This window comes from Nasonia vitripennis, chromosome 1 (assembly GCF_009193385.2).
Source record: "Nasonia vitripennis strain AsymCx chromosome 1, Nvit_psr_1.1, whole genome shotgun sequence".
Taxonomy (NCBI): Eukaryota; Metazoa; Arthropoda; class Insecta; order Hymenoptera; family Pteromalidae; genus Nasonia; species Nasonia vitripennis.
In genome coordinates, this window is record NC_045757.1 from 21,691,987 (window position 1) to 21,713,898 (window position 21,912).

General features: G+C 34.0%; 2 protein-coding genes and 1 long non-coding RNA gene across 3 annotated transcripts; 2 read left to right on the plus strand and 1 right to left on the minus strand.

The window, feature by feature from the left end:
- Positions 1-21: 21 nt before the first annotated feature.
- LOC100114614 (methylosome protein 50) lies at positions 22-1,790 on the minus strand. The gene is made up of 4 exons (XM_001599521.6): positions 1,429-1,790; positions 827-1,166; positions 546-718; positions 22-476 (listed from the first exon to the last, which is right to left on the minus strand). The coding sequence occupies exons 1-4, from the start codon at positions 1,547-1,549 to the stop codon at positions 97-99; spliced, it is 1,014 nt and encodes a 337-aa protein (XP_001599571.4). The 5' UTR covers positions 1,550-1,790; the 3' UTR covers positions 22-96.
- Positions 1,791-3,157: 1,367 nt separating this feature from the next.
- Positions 3,158-9,993, plus strand: LOC100114006 (vesicle-associated membrane protein-associated protein A). The gene is made up of 6 exons (XM_001599471.6): positions 3,158-3,952; positions 5,607-5,765; positions 5,841-5,950; positions 6,292-6,471; positions 6,546-6,647; positions 6,769-9,993. The coding sequence occupies exons 1-6, from the start codon at positions 3,892-3,894 to the stop codon at positions 6,937-6,939; spliced, it is 783 nt and encodes a 260-aa protein (XP_001599521.1). The 5' UTR covers positions 3,158-3,891; the 3' UTR covers positions 6,940-9,993.
- Positions 9,994-12,977: 2,984 nt separating this feature from the next.
- On the plus strand, positions 12,978-18,756 carry LOC107981228. The gene is made up of 4 exons (XR_001729284.3): positions 12,978-16,803; positions 16,873-17,254; positions 18,117-18,396; positions 18,476-18,756. It is a non-coding gene; the product is annotated as an uncharacterized LOC107981228 (long non-coding RNA).
- Positions 18,757-21,912: the final 3,156 nt, after the last annotated feature.

The window sequence follows — 21,912 nt, forward strand, 5'->3', positions numbered from 1 at the left end:
AAGTTAATAATATGCAAAATAATACATTCATAGATTTTATTAGAAAATTAAAAAATTTGCACTTTATAGAGTTTTATGCACTTAATATTAGATAGTCTATTCAGATGTCACTGTGTGTCTTAAAATTGTATTATCCCATGAACACGTAATCAAATCACGTTTGTGCCATGCTAAGCCTCTAATAAAGTCTTTATGTGGGTTGCTTTGAAAAATAGTTTTGCAGTTAATAGATGTATCAAAAATTTTAAGTTCTGTAGCATCACAGCAACCAGCCAGCTGATTTGAGTGATTAGGATTAAATAACAATTTGTGTACTCCACGTGAAAAATGTATAGATTCACAAACAGGCGCAGCACCAATATTACGGATGTCTAGAATGGAAATGCTTCCATCGATTCCACCAACTGCAATTATATGTTCATCATCAACTTTCCATGAACTTGTGGTTAATCCACAACCGCTTTTCTTCCATAAACCTATGGTGAGAAAAGTATTTATAGCATGATATACATCCGAGATACTTGAGTTACAAGTTCTATACTAACCAAGAGCTGGTTTGGATTTTCTAGTATCCCAGAGTAAAGCTTCTGAATCCATAGATGTCGATACAAATACTGCATCACTACCAGTTTGAACTTCAACACTTGTAACTACATCTGTTTGAGCTTGATTAAAAGATGATGTTGCTAACATTGTTGTAGTGTCCCATACTTTTATGCTGTATATAGTCAAAGATAAAATTAGGTTTTCATGTACATGATGTGATTTAAATTTTTTGTATGATCATTGTCACGATTTGTTTATAAAAATAGTAGATAACTTTTACCATGAATCCATTCCTGCTGAAACAATATGCATATCATCATTAAAAGTTGAGATCGATGTTAGACTATCATCGTGCTGACAAGCATAACCCATGCATTGCAATTCTTGTATTTGAGTATCAGGTTTTAACACTACTTCAAACACCTGTAAAAGACCACTGTCTTCTCCTATGATAAACTTATCATGCTTTCCTAAATATGCAGCTGCTCGTACACCAGTTTCTGTTCTGATAGCTGCCGTATACTGGTTTTTCTCAAAGTTAGATGGATCCCCATAAAACCAAACTGTTCCGTTCCAGTACCGATCTACCATATTACTAGCTCCGATAACCAAACTGTCATCTGAAGAATGAAGATTAAATAAATCAATTGAAAAATTCCAAGAACTGATACAAATGTAAGTTGTCAACAAATAAAAAAAAAGGAATAAGCTGAGAATGCTGAGTTGAGTGTTTGTCAAAATGTTGACAACTTTTTAGCAAAAGCTTTAGAAAAGTCGAAATGGTTAAAGACTTGAAAAAAAGATTACTGGGTATTTGTGAAACATTGTTAAAATAATGTTTATTAATAAAAGCCGGCTGTTCAGACATAACCTAAAACTTACCTTTGTAAACGAGTATAACCTCTAATTGTTTGTCTTGAACCGTCGGATGATCCGCGGCGCTTAAATTTCTGTAAGCATCCGCATTTAAGTTTGGATCAATTTGTTCTTCTTGCTGCTCCATTATTTATTCTGAGCAACTGCTGTCAGTGTTAAATGTAGTACTTAATTGTTTAAGTCTCCTTCAGTTGATTCTAAGAATAATAATAAGAACTCATCAGGCCACCAGTGATCAGGGGTATATCCGTATATCAGGCAATGCGCGAACGAACCAGGTACTTAATATACTTTGTATATGTATATGTATATAAGTATCGCGCGCGTGTCATCGACACTCGACTCGTCGTGTTTGCTTTCGCGCGGCGCGCTTCGCCGCTTAAGTAAGTATAATTCCTATGCTTATAATACTTATTACATCTTTCCGCAAACAATAAATCGCGTATTAGCTTAATTATCTAATTCAAAACAAAACTAGAAACTAACACGTTAGTCGTAAAAGATACCTATGTTCAATATAAACCACATTATAATATGCTCTAGCTATAATCAAGCGATTCAAGCCACTGACTTGACAGAATAAAATGGGAAGTATAAGAAAAATAATCTTAATAATAAAACTGAAATTACCCATCTGTGCAGGTATGGCCAACGGGTAGTCGATGGTCGTTCGATAATTGTAAATAAGAGCACGTAATTAGAGGCGTAACAATTGGCGGTCAGGGTCGAATAAAAGAAGCCTTTTCAAAGATGAAATAAACTAAACATATGTAGGTAATTTACTTTTATTTTTATTGCTAGGCATTACAGTTATTGTTATAAAAGATGTTAAGATGCTGCACATATATTACTTATAACAAAGCATTTTTTTTAAATATAAAATTAAAATTCTTAAAATTATACTGGTGCAGGTGCGCTGAGCGCGAGGTTTGAATTTTGATTTAACAATCTAAAGTTTAGGGCTCAATTGATAAATTATGATGTTACAGAAAAAAGAATTTTTGAAAAAAGCAGTAAGATAGAAAAAAAAAATAAAATAAGCAAAAAATCAGTTTTGACTGGCCTGTATATTTATCAAATATACGAGAGAAGAGAGACAAGAACAAGAAGAGCAATTGCTGCTTCTGATCCGAGGCTACCTTTCGATTAGCGTAGTACCTATATAAGTACTACCTGGTATAGCTGTAAGGCTGTAACATGACGTAACATCATCGTAGGAGCTGGGAGCTCTGGCTCTCGCTGCGCGCACAACACCACGAGGCCCGCGTTTTCTGCAGCGGATGGCTTTACACGATATATATGCCACCACATTCATGGGTCAAGTCTAGTCTGCATATATTATGAAAAAAAAAATGAAATCTGAAAATGAAATGAAACAGCAATTAGAAGGCTATAGAGTATATATAGATATAATAGACAAAGGCAGTCGCGCTCCGGCGTTTATATTAGGCCTTATTAGCGTTCGACTTCGGAGTTCGGATATTTCGGATAAAGATAATTTCCGCTGTGACGCATGCGCGTATCCGCCAGTTTTGAGAATTGATGCGCTAATATTATGTAGAGAGAAACGAATAACAGAGCTCGAGCTAGCGAGCGTGACAGTATATGGTACTTTATAATTTATATACAGCCGAAAATCGTAGACATAGTCCAACGGACAGGACGGGTAAGTGAACGGCTGCAAAACACACATATTGAATCTCGCGCCTCTGGTCGCAGCAGCAACACTCAGCGTCAGCGCCGTGCGCCGTGCCGTGTGCGCGTGCGAAGCTATTCAAGCTATACTATATATGTAGGTAGTGCTAGTAGTGTGTGCATGTTATATACTTTCAAGTTTCAACTCACTCATACAGATACAGATAATTCCATCAGTGATCAGAGTACGAGTATTAGACTGTGTCAGAGCGAGGCGCGAGCAGAGCGCCAGTAGACTCAGCAGTCAGCGTAGCAGGCAGCAGCTCTTGGAGTGTGGTGTGTGCCGTGTGGTGCTTGTGCGGGACAACAGCGGCATATATATACACACACATACATATATATAAGAGCAGAGCTGAGCTGAGCAGCGAGGACGAACGAAGAGAAGAACAGTCTGAGCAGTGCCTGTGTCGCGTAGATTCGCTCAGCTTTTTTAACGTGTACAACGGCCGCTCGTAATAGTTATAAGTAGCTGCCGCGCAGAAAAAGCCAGTGGACAAAAAAGCAAGAAAGAAGGAAGGAGCGCGCGCGCTGTCACGCACGAGCCACCTGAAGTGCTCGCGCGAGCCGAGTCGCAGTCGGTCGGGTGCGAGAAAGAGAGAGAGAGAGAGAGAGAGAGAGAGAGAGAGAGAGAGATAGCGCGAAAAGAAGCAGCAGCAGCACCAGCAGTAGCGCGACTACGACGAGGACGTTGAGTGCGACGTCGGCCACGGCGACGGGTACCTCGAACAGTGAACCTTCGCTACAGAGATAAGCTGCACAATAGCCGACAACAGGATGTCGAACAAACCGGAGCAGGTCCTGATTATCGAGCCGCAGAATGAGCTGCGATTTCGGGGTGAGTTGTGATGAAGCGCCGCCGAGCCCTTGTGTGTATGTGTGCGTGCGCGCGCGCGCGCGCGTGCGTGTGTGTGTGTGTGTGTGCCCACCTCGCCTCTCTTATAGTCTCTTCTCTGCCCGCGCCCCTCGCGCTAGACGAGCGTCTGCACCTTTTGTGGCTTCTTCGTTTCAGAACCATTGCATGCAGAAGAGAGAGAAAGAGAAAAATAGATCTCTTTTGGCTGCGGCGCCTCTATATGAGCAAGTCGCCCGACTGTGTGTCGTCACGACATCATGGCGATGACGATGATCTGTCCACGGCCGCATGTTCCGGACGCATCCGCACCCTCTTCTCTCCTCTAGCTTTTTCCTTCCTCTGCAGCTTTTTTCTCTGAAATTATGGACGTTGTGGCACGGCGATAGTGGACACTGGACCCGTCGTCGTAACAGCCATACCTCGACTCATTATACTCCTCGTGTGCGTTTCTTTTCTCGCAAATTTTCAAAGCGATCAGCCGACCGTTGGCATTGACCGACCGCTCGGGTTTTCGATCTTATATTTGATGCCTTTATCTCTCGCGCGCGCTCTCTTTCTCTCTCTCTCTCTCTCTCTCTCTCTCTCTCTCTCTCTCTCTCTCTCTCCTTCACACACTCTTTCTCTCTCTGAGTGACTTGGCTTTGGAACTGCCAGGATGGCAAAGACTTTTTAACATATTGATTTATATCCACTTGACTCCCTGTCGAATGCTTATTTTTAAACTCAATTATTGCCTAGCAGTTTTTTCGAGAATCCAGGAAAAATGCTTTACTGATCCAAGAATTTACTATGCATACCTTGCGGTTATATTCCATGAGTCATTGCCTACCGTTAAATGAGAAAAAAAAACATTTCATTTTACAACCACATTAGTCTAGATTGGAAATTGCAGTTTTTCTTTGGCTGGTGCAAACATTAAATATGCAGGTCCTGGCTCAATTATGATACAGCTGAGATGGTCTCTTATGACTCAGCGATTCCTTTTGATTTTCCTGTCAAAGTTCATAGTATGGACTTTACTCATTATATACACTTACTTCATTTGGCTTTGCATCTTTGTTCATGTTTTGCCTCTTTCAATGGATAAGTGCATTTGAACGGTTTTGTTTTATTTATGTTAATTTCGTACATTTTGAATTGAATTAAAGTTGCTTTTTAAAGCACACTGATTAATCAAAACAACATTTTTTAGTGCATACTTACATAAGGACAAGTTTTTATGATATTTTTCATTCAAATTTAAACTTGACTTCCAAATTTCCTCCAAGTATCCTAGAACTTGTTGGTTTGCAATACTTCTAATAGTAGTGATAAAAGAATTTGTTTAGTTTCAATGTAGCTTTTATTGCTTGTTTGTTCAGTACAATAACTTGTATTTGATTGGCCATTCTCTTGTTATTTTGTTAGTTCATTAAAACTCTTGATTGTTAATGAATTCAAGAAAATATATACATATCAAAAGAGATCGTGTATTATATAAATCAGCTTATTAGCTTTCATGATCAAGTTTTAAAAAAGTAGTTTCTAACAAAATTATCTATCTTCTTCTTTTTTTCCATTATATGAAAGAGTATTAAGTAGAAGCAATGATTGCAAGTTTTTTAACATATCTTATAAATAATTTTATTTTTCACAGGTCCATTTACAGGAGCTCCAATTGCTTCGTACATGAAGCTCACAAATCCAACAAATCATCAAAAAGTATATTTTAAAATAAAGACTACTGCTCCAAAACGATACTGCGTCAGACCAAATTCTGGACTGATCAAGCCAAAGGAAATCTGTGAAATAGCAGGTATGCAATGTTTACTAATTAGGTTCCATTTTTATGACTTATTCATCTCATTAATCAAATAACGATTTTTTTCAGTTTGCCTACAACCATATGATTTTGATCCAAATGAAAAGAACAAGCATAAGTTTATGGTTCAAACCATTGTAGCTTCAAACGAGGATCCGGATGAAGATCCAGCAGAAATTGTAAGTTTTTTTATTTCTTTTCTTTATTAAATAATACAATTGACAGTATTTGCAAATTTATTTCAAAGCATGCAGTTAACGTAGTGAATTTTTGTGTGAAAAAAACACAAGTAAAACCTAAAGAAACCTTGGAGGTTTGAAATACCAAAAATATATGCCTGGTCAAGTGATTTGGGCAATAATCCAATGTAATTCTAAAATTATTTCCACGTTTGCTTTAGAACTAATGTTTAAATAGGCTATTGGCAAACAATCCTAATTAATTTTGTTGAGAAAGGTTGATAGTTTATCCTTTGTTGTGTACAGCAAATTTGTTAATGGAAAAATGTTTAAATTTCTAGTGGAAGGATGTAAATGCTGATCAGTTGATGGATACAAAGCTCAAATGCGTTTTTGAGAATCCTGTTAGTGCTACTACTGCAACTAAAGCTAAAGCCACCACTTCAACGAGTAAACCAGATTCGAATTCCACTGATGGTAAAAACAAGACTGTTGGAGAGCAAACTAAGCCATCACCAAAGGTATGCTTTTGTCACAATAATGTTACGACTTTAATATTGCTTCTTATTACATTTGTATGGTCTTTATTTTAAAGGCTGATGTGGAAACCGATGAGAAGTTATTGAAGGTAGCCCAAGAGGTTACTCAACTCAGGGTAGAAGAAAGTACTCTCAGACAAGAGAATCTGCTACTTAAGGTAATTTTTAATCAATTGTTTTGATATTAATAGTTCTTAGATTATGGTACTAACTAAACTAAAAATCCATTAAGTTGATATTATTTTTATTTTCGTCTAATTGATAAATAATGTCTTACAGGAGGAAATAATGAAATGGAAAAATGCAGCACTAGGTAAAGATGTAAGTCTGGCATCATCAGTTTCAGGCTTGACTTCGCATAGCAACAGTCCAATGCCCATGTCTACTACCAGTATAATCATCGCCGTCGCTATGGTCGTAGTCGGTTATCTACTGGGGAAATTGATCTGAAGAGCATCTGCCTTATCGTAACCACCTTTGGCACACCACCTTCTCCCCCTTCCACACTTTTCTTAGCCTACCCTTCCTGCCACTCGATATATGCCATCGACACTACTGCTATCAACTGTGAAGAGAGAAAGCAAAACGATTTACCGAGTCAACCAGCGTCACTCAGTTCATAATAAATAATTATTATCAACTTCTACAGTAGTATGGTCTACGTAAAGTAATTAGAGTCGTTTGCTAGGCCAGTGTGCTTAATGCAATAAAGGAATGCGGGAGTAAAATCCTTTTTTAAGAAGCCCAAAGCATTAGCTTAGTAATAAGTCTTCTTAGTTCGGCTCGTTTCTTTTTTCCGTTTCATTAAGGCAAACAGTTCACAAATAATTTGAAGTAGGATTGTAAATAACATTTTTAATTCTTCGTTAAAGTTTTAGAGGGAAGAAAAAAAGGAACGGGGCGCACAAATTCACGGTCGCATTCCCTTTTGCTATTGTTTTATTCAACTGCTTTTATCTTAACTGTATAAGTTTTTCTTTCTTACAAAAGGATTTTCGTATTGTTGTGCCGCGCGTCAGTGTCTTTAACAAAACAAAAAAGTTTTAAAAAAATGCAAAAAAAAAAAAAAAATTAAAAGAAATCATGCCACTATTATACTAATAGACTTATTAAAATGACGTTTCCACACATTTAAATCGAGTCGCTTTAAAAGATGATGTGATTCTTGAAATTTTATGTAAAAAAAATCGAAACTCCACCATCAAAGATAAAAATAGCCCGTTTCAACGGCAATTTAGGATTAGATATACTAAATAAACTTCCATTGCGGAAGTTCGTCTGCTCGCTGTTACTTTGCAGTGAACCTTGAGCAACTTTTTCGGAAATTGGTTCTGAGCCACACCCCGTCCATCGACACCATAGACTTGCTTTCTGGCTCAGGGCTCGCGTTCCGTGCACCGTATCGTCAAGCGAAGATTTTATCGCAAGAAACTATTTTTGCTTATTTTTTTTTTTTATAGGAAAGTTATGTTACCATTTACAAACTATCCTTAAAAGCAGACTCATAGTTAAGTCTAGAACAAAAATCTGCATTTTTTGCACTGTTTTATGTGGCTCTTAGTTTTACAACTTTCCGGTAATTAAAAGTCGGTATGCCTCATTAAAATCATGTATGAAAAACGTTTAAAAATATTGACGAGAATCGAATGAGAGAACGTAGAAATGCAAGAAAATTAAGCAAGTTGTAGTCATTGTTTTGGTTACACATCCTTTTGAGAAAAGCGCGATGCAACTGAGATGAGAACGATAGTGTGATGAATACGATTCGATTGTATCTAGGGATAAGCTTGAGTGGCTTTAAGAATGTCCGCGTGCGTACAAGCAAAAAATAGACGAAAAGAACTTTTCGAGAATCGTGCATAGGCCAAAATGATAAGATGAACAATCGGCAACCGTGAGATTCACGACCGATAACACACTGACATACATAAAACGAGATCTATACGTATATCTTTAAGAAGCAGTGACGGCAGTTTGGCTTTCGTCCGGGCTCTTATGTTGGTCTTGCGCGAATTTTTTCTTTTTCTTTGACGTACCTGTATTTTTTCTTCTTTACTTCTTTTTGTAATTGTTTCCTGCCTTCGGTCCTCTTTACAGAGTGTACAAAGGCCTTTCGTGATATGGACGAGGTTGCTTTCACTCTTCAAATGTTAAGATTAAAAAAGAGGGAGGCAGATAGAAAGTGAGGGAGTGTACTAAAGAATCATAAGATAAAACAAAATTGTGGATGAATTATAACGAGGTGGAGAAGGTGTATGCGCATAAACATTTGTGGGAGGAAGGGGGAAGGGATTGGTTAACTTGTAGTAGCGAACAATCGATGATTCGCGAATAACTATCTCCAACTGTTTCACGAGAAGACGGCGCACTATTCCATTGAGGTTGACGAATAGACTTTATCAACCATTGCTTTTCAGTGTACTTTTTAATTTATTTATGTTTGTCTTTACATTACGAGAAAGGTTAATTGAAAATATAAAACGATGAAAAAAGTGAAAATGCAAGTAATAATGAAAAAAAGTGTCGAACGACGAATTTAGCGAGCTTCGTATATGTACTATTATTGCTTATTACCTTTGTCTGTTCAGTGACGAAAAATTGATTTTGTATATCTGTTCAAGAAGACGATAATCACGATATTCATTAATAAAAAATTATCAAGTTGATAGTTACTTTGATCGAAAAACTAGGAACAGCAGATGGAGGTGTCCCATAAAAACTTTTTTGCATAGATATAAAGCTTTGAGAGGAGACTTGATCGACGGGAATCAATATTGTAAAAACCAACGCAAGTAGCGATGAGAAGAGTTTCCTATTCGTACACACATTGGTAAACCATCAAGATAAAGTCATTTTATAATTGGAGTAAGAGCATTTATGTATTGTTAATGATGTAATTGTAAAGTATTATTGACTATTCAAATAATTATTGGTTTAAAATTAATTTTAAAATTTTCGTGCACGTTTATAGATCGAGTTTTTCATTACAAGCAGTGACATACTTTATTTTCGTATTTGCTTACACATTATAGAAAAAATTACTCATGATAAACAAACGAGAATTCAATACAAGTGATTCTTCTTATTGATTCAAACAAAATATTGACTGAAATTTTGAAAATTTCACAAGCAATATTTGTATTGTGAATTGTAATTGCAATTTCGTGCTCTTGAAAAAATATAAATCATTCTATATAATTTCAAAATTTCAGTGCCATCATATTTTTTAAATTTATTTTATATTCAATAAACTAACGAGTTTATTATTTGCTCCACGCCAATACAATTTTTTATTTATTGAATACAAGTAGATGTATATAGATACAGATATTTTTTTTTTATTTTTACGCATTTTTCTATAAATTTACTTTTAATATTTATATAATCGTAGTCTTTGATGACACTTGATACTGAAGTGTTACTACAAAATTTCGTTTATGAAGTCCCGGCATATGTATAAAGTGAAAATTTTCACATATAACATTTAATAAATTTTGAATTTTATTTAGTACATGTCATTTTGGAATTTCACATCATTTACATCGTATCAAGTAAATGTAAAAATTAATAAAAACTTTCAGGTAAGTATAATATATGCAAGCTCAATATATTATTTTAATGACATATTTTTTATTTTTAGTGTACCAAATAATAAGTTTATAGAACAAAGAATGCTCATTTTTCCATCTTTAAATGATAAATGTAATTTACCTACTATAATTATGCACAAGAGTGGCATTTATGATTAACTTGGAAATGTATGCAGTATGATGCATGTGTAAAAAATTGTAAAAGTGCCCAGCAGATTAATCTATGATATCAAAGCACAAATAATAAGAATACATTTTATTGTTTGCTTCAAATACTTATATAATCGCATTTCAATAAAGTTAGAATTTATATTGCATGATTATACTTAGCTCGTTCTGTAGGAATGTGTGGTATGTGTAACGTATACATCTTTCGTTATTCTTATCGTATAAACTCGAACATGAACGAGGCTCCTGTCTCCTGTGAGTCTATTTTTTTACAAGAAAAACTGCATAGTTGAAAAATATTGTAGTATACATTTTTAATTAATTTCCATAGATGTTATATTCTATATTTATTTTGATAATCAGTTACTTCTCTGTTTTAAACAATTTGTTTTTGTTTTAACGCGGATATAATATCATATTTCTGCATAGTTAAAAAAATAGATACAGTGCAATTAACAACCCGCATACTACACAATAGGTGACACACACACACACATACACATACACTATACGTAAAAAGAAAATGCATATATTACGTGTGTTCAGTTAATTTTGTGTAGTATGTATAGGAATGCAGGCCTTTTTTGCACCCATGCACTGTCATATCCGTTTACACGTACACACACATACATATATGTATAATAATGTATGTCTATTACAATTGTAATTACAATGTAATATAGGTGTATGCTTTAAAGCATACACCCATCAGTATAATATATAACTTAAAGAAGCGGTATTCAATTTATGCATTTCTGGAAAAAAATTCGTATATTGGTATTGGTAGCTAAAATGACACCGAACAAACTATTCACATAAAAATTCTACACAAAAATATTTTCCTAAAAAATTTACTTATTAATATATAATAATAATAAAATTACACTAAAAATTCTACACGGATATAATTCTCTGCAATAATTTTTTCATTTTACTACACTGCGAAACTCTACACATAAGCGTATAACCTATTGTTGTAACAACCCAATGAGCAAAAGGAAATCTTATTAAATTCTAAAAGTATTCTTTTAGAGTTCTTTTTTCCTAGAAGAATTCGAAAAGAGTTCTTTATGTTCACATATAGTAAGCAGTTATGTCTGCTAAATATTTTTCTTTAAGACTTCGAAAAGTATTCTTTTTTTGAAATTAGAGTGAGCAGAATGTCCCAAAGCCATAATAAAGTATTAAAAAAGTATTCTTTTGCTATTAAATATTGATACATTTTCAACAAAATTGATACTAAAACTTTTTATTAATATCTAAAAAAGAATTCTTTATGTTTTCTTTTTAATTATAAATATTTTTACAGGATTCAGGAAGTATGCACTGAGAAGAATTTGATAGTAGAAATTACTATTTGGGATAGTAATTTTTACTGCTTTTCATAATAAATTGGACTTTTAAGATATTAGATTTTACTATCCAAAGATAGTAATTTTTGATGAAATCGAATTTTTAAAAATTTAAATTCAATTTCGCTTATTTCTATATTTTACACTAATCAGATACTTCGCGCTGTTATTACTATATTATTTATTATTTTTATTGATTATTATTATGCTATTTTGAAGAAAGAAAGAGATTAAATTTTTTTTGCGTCATCAGGAATCGAACCTGGAGCTCCGGCGTGAAAGTCGAGTGCGCTGACCATTTACCTAAACAGATCTGTTACGTACTAAATTTCAGATCTATCTGATGTATTAATTGATGTACGAACTAAAGTTAATAAAAATTAACGAAGATTAATAAATAATAAAGTCAAATCAACAGACACAGAAACTTATTATATTATATATATAGCATGCGTGCCCAGACTCGGTTTCTGACTGTTATGTCGACCGTCACATGTATATATTAACGCCGTATTCGTACGCGCTATTTTGTTTTGTTTCTTGTCATATTTCTATTGTTCACGAGCCGTAATTTCCGCTATGACAATCTATAAGAATGATAAATCTGAATGATAGTACATACATGGCACAGCTGTCGAGAAACAATTTATTTTGACTTAGCATAATATTTTCCGCATTGAAAACGATTGAAATTAATTCTTAACACAATTTCAAATTAGAAAGAATACTTTATTATTACTTTTTAAAAACTATGTTTATCAAATAAATATCTGAAAACCAGCCAAAATAATACTTTCTGCATACTTTCTGATTACTGATAATACACTTATTGAATACCTCCATCAACTGTTCTGCTAGCTGTAAAAATTAATGTTATGAAAAAGAATACTTTTTTATTACTTTCCTCATACCATATTCGCAAAATAAATATTACAAAGATTGCATAAAGAATACTTTATACATATTTTGGATCACTTATTAAATACCTTATTGGGTTATTGAGTACCTATTAATTGCCGATAAAAAATTTAAAAAGAATACTTTTTTATTACTTTTAAAATACAATAAGTATATTTTTTAGCGAACATAACTGTATACTTAAAGTATTCTTTTTTGGAAATGTGTGCTTATTGGGAATGATCTAACAATAGGTTAACTGCGATTGTGTAGAGTTTCGCAGTGTAGTAAAAAAATAAAAAAAAATTTGTAGAGAATATCCGTGTAAAGAAAATATCAGTGTAGAAATAGTACATTACGATACGTGTGACTTAAATGGTTCTTTTTTACACGGCGCAGTTAGCACCCGAGCGTAGCGAGGGCGCTAAGCGCCGTGTAAAACTGAACCATTTAAGTCAAGAGTATCGTATAAAATTTTATATCGCAGATTGCTAAAGTCCGCAAGTCTCGCCTATTCGTCACTGAACAGCGGATTTTAGCCACACTGTGCTATAAAATATATTTATGCAAGGAATGTATTAAGCAGGGAAGGACGTCAGAGGAATGAATAAAAGGGCGATACCTTTTGAGGCAAGCAAAAGCTCGAAGAACTGGAAGTTCGAGTTGGTTGAGTGTGTTGCGGTTGTTGAGTAGAGAGTCAAGAGATTCGAGTGTGGCGTTGTTCTTGGTGGCAAAGGCTCTGAGGACGAAATTGAGAGACAGCTTTTTGGGGTGAAGGTGAAGGGGGAGTTCGCAAGCTTCGGCGTAGACGATGCGGTTGGGTGTGGAGCGGCGGAGTCGTAATCAGGCTCCTAGGGCTCTGCGTTGAGCAACTTCTAGTTTATTGCGGAGAGATTTGTTGCGAGGGAGGAAGACGAAAGAACCGTAGTCAAGAGAACAAAGAACGAAAGCTTTGTAGATTTGCATAAGGGATCGAGGGTGGCCTCCCCACCAGGTACCGCATAGAGAACGAATGAGATTAATGTGCGGGGTCTCTGAAGAAGATAATTGAAGTATGGGGTCCAGGAGAGTTTGGAGTCGAAAATGACTCCTAGAAGTTTGACTTGAGGCAAGGAGTTGATGTTGGTATCACCGAAAGAGAGGGAAGCGGTAGAAGTGTCTGTATACTTCTTAGAAAAAATAATGAGTTGGGTTTTTTCGGGGGCTATGGAGACACCAAGAGAAAGAAAGAAAGAAAGTATGAGGTAATGCGGTCGAGACTATTTTGAAGGACAGAGAGACAGAAGTCAAGATCAGTGGAAGAGACAAAAAGAGCAATGTCATCAGCAAAGCAAAGGTATTTGCAGTTGGGGTCAATGTGATTTGGAAGTTTGTGGGTATGAACGTTGTAGGCGATGGGGCTGCTGCAGCAGACTTGGGGTATGCCCTTCAGCGTTTCGAAGGGGCCCTGGATTTCGCCTACAACGTTAAACCCCGTCAAAACGATCAACGTTTATTCAATGCTGATTTCAATATTGATTTCAGTCTGAAATCGGCGTTGATTCAATATTGAATCAACGTTGAATCAACATTGAATTTGTCCGAAAACGCAACGTTGATTCAGCGTTAATTTCAGACTGAATTCAGTGCTAGATTTCAAAGTTCAATCATGGTTGAAATAAAATTGTAAAAAAAAACCGCCAAGACGTGGGCTCGAACCCAAGACTTTTTGATTAGTAGACGAACGACTTGACCACTAAGACATTTCGACACTTGCAATGTATATATTATAATGTAACATACACGGAAACCTATAGGTGGCAAATAGTCTCGAAGCTGGGTACCTTCCCGAGAGCACAGAGAGGTCCAGTTGAGGGTCCAGTCCAGTATTATTATAAAAATCATGATAGAGTAGGTTAATTTTCGGTTATTCTCTATAGGATTCCGTTTATGTGAATCCACGTTGCGTTTTCGGACAAATTCAATGTTGATTCAACGTTGATTCAACGTGGATTCAATATTGAATGAACGCTGATTTCAGACTGAAATCAATATTGAAATCAGCATTGAATCAACGTTGATCGTTTTGACGGAGAAGGAAATTGATTTAGAAGAAGTGATGTTATAGAAAAATTGGCAAATTTGCCATGGTAGACCGAGGTCTCGGAGAATGTGGGCGAGGATACCAGGGTCAACTCCATCGAAGGCACTTTTGATGCCAAGAAGAAGAGCTGCAGTGTATGCGCTGTTAGCGAAGCTGGAATAAATAGAACAGGTGAAGATGCTAAGATTGCCGGAACAAGATTTTTGTTACCGGAAACCGAATTGGTAGCGAGGTAGGATCTCATTATATCTCTCGAGCCACCAATTCAGTCTGTGGAGAACGATCCTTTCAAAGACCTTAAGAAGGGATTGAGCAAGGGAAATGGGTCGAAATTTGCCAGTGTTGCCTTTGGGAATAAAAAAGACGAGAAACTCATTCCAAGAAGAGGGAAATTCACCCTTCATGAAGATTTTGTAGAAGATGGAAAGAAGATGATCCAGGATATTTTCCGGAAGATGCGAAATAAGAAGATTATGAATTTTGTCGAGAGCCGGGGCAGAGTTGGGTTTCTGGAGACATTTGTCTATAGCAACGCGAAGTTCGGAGTGTGTGAAGGGTTTACAGAAGAGCTCCAGAGTAAGAGGAGAGGGTGAGAAGTCAGAGGGAAAATTGGGGTAGAAACAAGATGGTGGTCAAATTGTGGGAATCAATTCATTCTGCTTCGTGATGTTCGCGGTATTGTTGCGAGCTTCAGAAGCGGCGAGGTTGCGATGTTTAAGCCTCTTTAATGAGCTTCAGGAACTGCACGAGTGACTTGCATATATAGTAATAAAAAATTGCAATAATTGCGGAATCATTGGCAATGTTTGCAAATTAAATAAAAAAATTGTGGGTCCCTTAGTTTTTTAATGATAAATAAAAAACTTTTTTCGTTGCGAGAAACCCATAATATATGGTTTTCTCAACAGATACATATGCTGGAATGGTAAAACCAACTTGATTCGTTTGCAAATTAATTGCGGATTGCAAATATATAACTTTATTTTCGTAATTTGCTATATTTATTTAATTATAAATTAATTTAATTTTAAAATTTAATTTTTCCAATGTGCAGATTTTTGCTTCTCGCATAGCCCGCGTAGGTGGATCTGGTATAGCACCGTCTGCTAGGACTCAAAACAATGAAAATAAATAAATGCAAGTTACTAAATATAAGTATAGATTCGGAGCAGGATACTTAAGTTGTCAACGTTTGTTTCGGTGTTTTGCCAGTTCGCCAATATTATTTTCGGACGCAGGAGAATATTATAGATAACTCATTCGACATGGGAGAGCACTCATTTTATGAAAAAGAGAGGTACAATGATAACTCTATTCAGCATCGACTGTTCGAATCAAGACCAAAGTTCAAGTCTGTGCTGATGAAGAGGTTGTTAGCTGATGAGAGTGACGATGATAACGATGATCCATACGGTCAAGTTCAAATCATTCAAACGAGAAGTTTCATGATTTTAAAGGTAATTTTCAACCGCTTTCTGAGGAAACTGCTGACGATTCCAAAACCAAACCCAGTTTAGTTGCTAATAGTTAAAGTAGATGTTGCAGTCAAGGATGAAGCCGCTGTTGCTACTGTTAGTGTTACAAGCACTGTTCAAAAGGTTGAGGAAAGATTCTTTGAGAATTACAGAGTACATGTAGTAAAAAAGAGCAAGGAAGAAAAGTTACTGTTGGACAAAGCTTCTGTTGAATCAAAGCATACTGCTGGAGCAAGCGTACTTAAGTTTTAAGATCTAAAAAGTGTCACCAAAGTGATTTTAGTGCCAAGCCTAAATATTCTCCTGACCTGAAGCGTCATTCTTACAATTCTGTTGCAAATCAAGAGAGTCATGAGCATCATCTGCATCATAGAGTTTCTTTTTCAAGTCTTGATAAACAGCATAGTAACGCAATCAGTGACGAAAAAGCTACAATGGCCTCGATGGCAAACCAAATGCGTACTACAAAATCTTCCCAATTGACAGCGAATGCACCAATGGTAGCAATGGATATTCCAATGGAGCAACCACAAGGATCTGCTAGATCAAATCCTTGCTACTCGCCTAGAAATACCTTTCAAACTTCTCAAAACAAGATAGGGAGTGAATTTGCTAAGAATTCTATACACGTCTGCTACTATATTTTCATATTGATCACAACAACAACACATGGCTCCAACCAATGCAAAGTCAAATGTCTTCATCAACAGTATTGCTCAATTATAAAGTTCTAGACATAAAATTTTAAGGTTTGTATAAGTTTTTAACATTTTTTTGGGTATTCTTTTCTTTTTCAATAACTATATACGTATTATTAGGTATTTCACTGGAGAAAGTAAAAGTGTTCGCAGATGACTAGCAGAAACAATGTATTCAGACCCAACAATTTCAAGAGACAGGGGAAATATAGTCAAGCGAAATTTACATGAAATTTTTAAAAGCGAAGGTTATGCAAAATTGTCAGTATTTGAATCAAGTTAATTCCCATATATATTGAATGCAAGCCGAATATGCAGTATCATAGTAATGCTTATAATAATATGTAAGCCGCAAGAACAGCAGATAATTATCAAGTCAAAGAAAGTCAGAGTGCACACCCCCCAATTACAAGTCAAGCAGAGCAAATGCAAACGATTCAGTGCTCAATTCCTCAACAGCTTAATCTGTTGCCTTAATTCATGGAATTCAAGACAAAATTAAGTAATTACTATCAAAGTTCGACAGTATTTAGTTTTGGGTGTACTTTGCCAGTGAATGAGCTGTGTAGTGACGGCATAAGACTTATCTAGTTCAGAACTGAGGGCTATTAAGTGTGTTAATCCGAGTAAAATGGATCTCAAAAAAAATTAACTCTTAAAAAAGTAAAAGGTTAGGCGAGTTTGATATATTCCGCAACAAAATTACAGATAGAAAAGAACTGAGATCAATCAAACAAAGTCAAGTTTATTATATTTAATCGTAATGAAGCAAAGAACAACTCTCAAGATAATTACTACGTAACTTGCCATGCCCGTTTCATTTTGTTTATTGGTGAACAACTAAATTTTCTTTATATATATATATATATATATATATATATATATATATATATATATATATATATATATATTAGAACGTCATAGAAACACTATAAGTACAAAAAAACGGGTATGGCAAGTTACGTAGTAATTATCTTGAGAGTTGTTCTTTGCTTCATTACGATTAAATATAATAAACTTGACTTTGTTTGATTGATCTCAGTTCTTTTCTATTTGTAATTTTGTTGCGGAATATATCAAACTTGCCTAACCTTTTACTTTTTTAAGAGTTAATTTTTTTTAGAGATTTCAATCCTTTTTTTTTAATTGTATATGATAAGAGATATTACAGGTTATAAAATCTTTAAAAAATTATAAAGCTAATATTTAAAAATGTCTAAAAAGATTTTTTATCTCACTGCTATACAATTTGAAAACCTTTTTTGATCGTATACTCAATTATAACTCTTTTTCTCTTGATTTTTTCAATACTTTTTCTTATAAAACTACAATCAGCGCACTAATCTTTATGTAAATGTACATAGATCAAGTGGCTCTAATCATACACGCAGAAAATCAATAACGAAGCAGCTGCAAATATCCTATCAGGAAAATGAAAGTTCTTAAGTAACAAAATCGATATATCTCTTTGCATCGTTTGGTTTGGTGCTAGTGAAGCTTCAGCAGCTCCTTGATTTCATCCTTCTGGGCAGCATCTAAGTAGCTTGTGCAATCTGGGGTCAAGCTGTTTGGTTTTGCTACCTCAGCCAATTCAATGAAAATGTAATCCATGAAAAGTTTGAATTAGCTAAAAAATATAACAAGGTAAATAATTTTTTTGCTACCATGCAAAACATTTCCAGTTAGATATAACAATTTTTTCATAAAATTTAATTATTTTCAGGTCCTTGAAGATGAAGTAAAGATGACTCCAGAACAGTTAGCGATTAAGGGACATATGGAATAGAAAGTAAAAAATCTCATGACAACAAATATTGTCCAATGCTTGGGAGTAATTTATACCTTAGAATAACTATATAATTTGACGTGCTATACAAATTTACAACAAAATATATATTTCTAATACCAGTTTGAAAATTTTTCTTTTTTTATTATAATCTATTGAAAGCACCTGAAGATGTGTAAAAAAAACTTATAATGTATTCAAAATATTTTAGGAATTTTAATGAAAATAGTAAATTATTTTTACAAAACTAATCTAGTCACGAATCGTCTGATTTTCATTTCCTGAACCTTATCTCTTTCATAATCGGCTTGTGCATATACATTCTAATTTTACATTATTTGTTATATTATAAGTATTTCTAAACAGCTTAGATATTCAATGATTTTCATGTATAAACATTACATAAAAGTTATAACTTTAGCAATATCGAGTAAAGCTAAATATAAATAACACAAATACATCATTTTATATCAATGGCGAGTTGAACTATTAGAATTGAAAAAAAATTCATTTTAAGTTCATGATGTAATTGCGCTTACAATCACTTGTATACATTTTCAACATAAAATAATAAAAGGTCAGTCGTAAATATTATAAAAGCACTCCTTGATCTTTATTCTTCTGTTTTTCATCTTCTCTAGTCTTCTTTTTTCTTCTTCTTTTCTTTCTTTTATTTCTTATTCTCTTTAGAAGATGCAATCTCTGCGTCAGCTTATTCCTCTGCAATTAAGAATTCAATGTGCTTGTACTTTTTTGCAAATGCTTGTTAACCTTTTTTATTGTATCTTTGAAACTGTTTTCTTCAGTCTAAAAACAAATTTTATTTCAATGATTATTATTTATTTATTTCAATTATTCAATAAATTATTCAATCAGTGTGAACATTTTTTATTTAAGTAAATCAATACCTGCAAGTATTAAATGGCAACAAATAGTAGTAAAGCAATATTTTCTTGTGATGAGATGACTTCCTGACATTTGGTTTTCAAACCATCATACAATTTCTATTTTATTTCTGTGACTTCGACTGTTTCATCTCTATTCAGAATAGTTTCTAAGACGTACGCCTTGTAGTGCACAATACTTTTACCTTTAATGTAGTCTCCATCAAAACAAATAACTGCATGCAACTTGAAAGGTTTGTTTTTCAAAACAAATTGATTCTGTATATCATTCAAATTAGTATTTTGAATAATTGCGTTTTTAACAGTACGCCTTATTAAATTCATATTTTTCTTTTCATACAGAAATTCTAAATCTATTGCAATATAATTCATAACTTCATAACTCAATAGAGAAGATTTTTATTTACATGTTTTGCAATACACAATTTTTTGTACAAAATTCTGATCCAAAATTGAACCTAAATCCTGCAATCCAATGTTGTAAAAATCGATGGCAGCTATATCATACGTATAAACAAAAGAGTTTTCCTTCCATCCACAAGGACATTGTGAAATTTGTACAAAACTAGGAATTACATTCATTAAGCGTGAAAATAGAGTGAAGAAAATATTATCCTGACAATCGATATTAACTTTGTTCAAATTTCTTTCTAAATTTTCATAAATTCTATACAAAATACTCTACTGCTGTAAAATGTTTGCAGGTCAAACAAATACTCTGAATCACGATATTCAACTATTGCATGCAAAAATCCAGTAGGCGGTTCCATTTTAAGTTGGGCATTAATTAATTTTTTAAAACTAACATTTTTGAGGTACAAGCTTGCAATCATTTCAAATATGCTGTCAAAAGGACATGTATTTCTATAAAACTCAAATGTTTTACAGAATCATCTATGAAGTATGATCTGTTGGATACAACATTACCATTTCTTAGTACTTCTCTTTCTGCAAAATATTCGTCATTTTCTTGAATACTACTGTAGTGGTTGTAGTTCTGCTTTAATGATTTAAGTATTGAATTACTCGATGATTCTTCATGACATTTTATTGGTGATGATGGTGTTGAAGTAAGTATTTTATACGTGTCTAGACCATAAGCAGTAGTACCTGATACTTGTAGCATACATTCATCTCCAAAATACATGCTATCTTCAATATCATTGAAAATTTGTCTATTATGAAACTCTAATCCACAATCAACAGAAGATTTTTGTGATACGAGCATATTTTCTGAATTTTCTTCTATATCACTTTCATTGGATATTTGCAATTTTTCTAAATCTATATCTAGTGTGTAAACTTCGTTGAATACACTTTTTTTTTAATTATGTCAGTATTTGTAAGCTTAGTAAATCCAAAATTAATCAATGCATCAATTTTCGTTTTTTCTTTCAGCAAAAACTTTTGAGCAATGATAGGATTATCTATCACAGCTTTTTTCCATTTAAAAAACGTTTCTGATCTAGTTGCAACAATGTTGGGAGATTGAAAAAGATTTTTCATCACATTTGTCCACGATGGGAAAGTGGTACATAGATTTTTGAATGGTTTTGTAAATTCTTTACAATAATAAAAATTAGGCTGAATGCTCATTTCTTCACTTTGTGGACATAACTCAACAGCTTTTTGAAAAAGATTATTAACAAATAAAATTAAGCTATTATTGCTTGCATCAGCTGCACCTTTCTTAGATTCTTTTTCCTTCTTGTTATTTTCATTGATTGCAGAAGATTCCAAGTCACTAGCATCAGCATTAAATTTATTGAGTTTTTGTTCGTAGGTCTTAAAAATGTTTATTAAGTTTTCTTTTTTCTTATAGCAAATAGATGTCTTTTCCATCGAATAGCTATTGCTTACTATAATGACGGACTCAACAATATCTATAAATTGTTCCAGTGTCTCTACTTGCGTGAGATAGTCTACACTTCGTAGATAGAAATTTATAATGCTTGAATCAATTTTGTCAAAACACTCCCAATGTCTGTATTCTCTCCAACTGACAGTATTCAACAAGTGGGCAACATCTAGTCTATAAAAGCATTTGGGTATATAAACATCATTGTTATTCAATAATAATTCAACGCAGCATAAATTATAATTTTTAAATGTCATATTATTAAATGCTAAGCAACAGGCGTCCTGAAGAGTTAGTGAACCATCCGTCACGATTTCTTTTGGAATGCTTGCTCCACTGTCAATCCATTGTTCAATTAGTTCTAAAATTATAGGTACATGATGATTTGACAAAAGAGCCTGTAACAACCACAAGCACAAAATAGAATACTGGCTTACTTTTATCAATATCTTTATAAAATGAATACTTTTTCACTAAACTACCTGTAGCATCAAATAACAAAAGCAATCTCTTATCTTGTAACACATTCTACAATTCTACTTGTCTTTTACTCCAATAAAAAATATTAAAGGGGTCTAAATCTAATTTTTTTACATAACAGCAATTTAAAA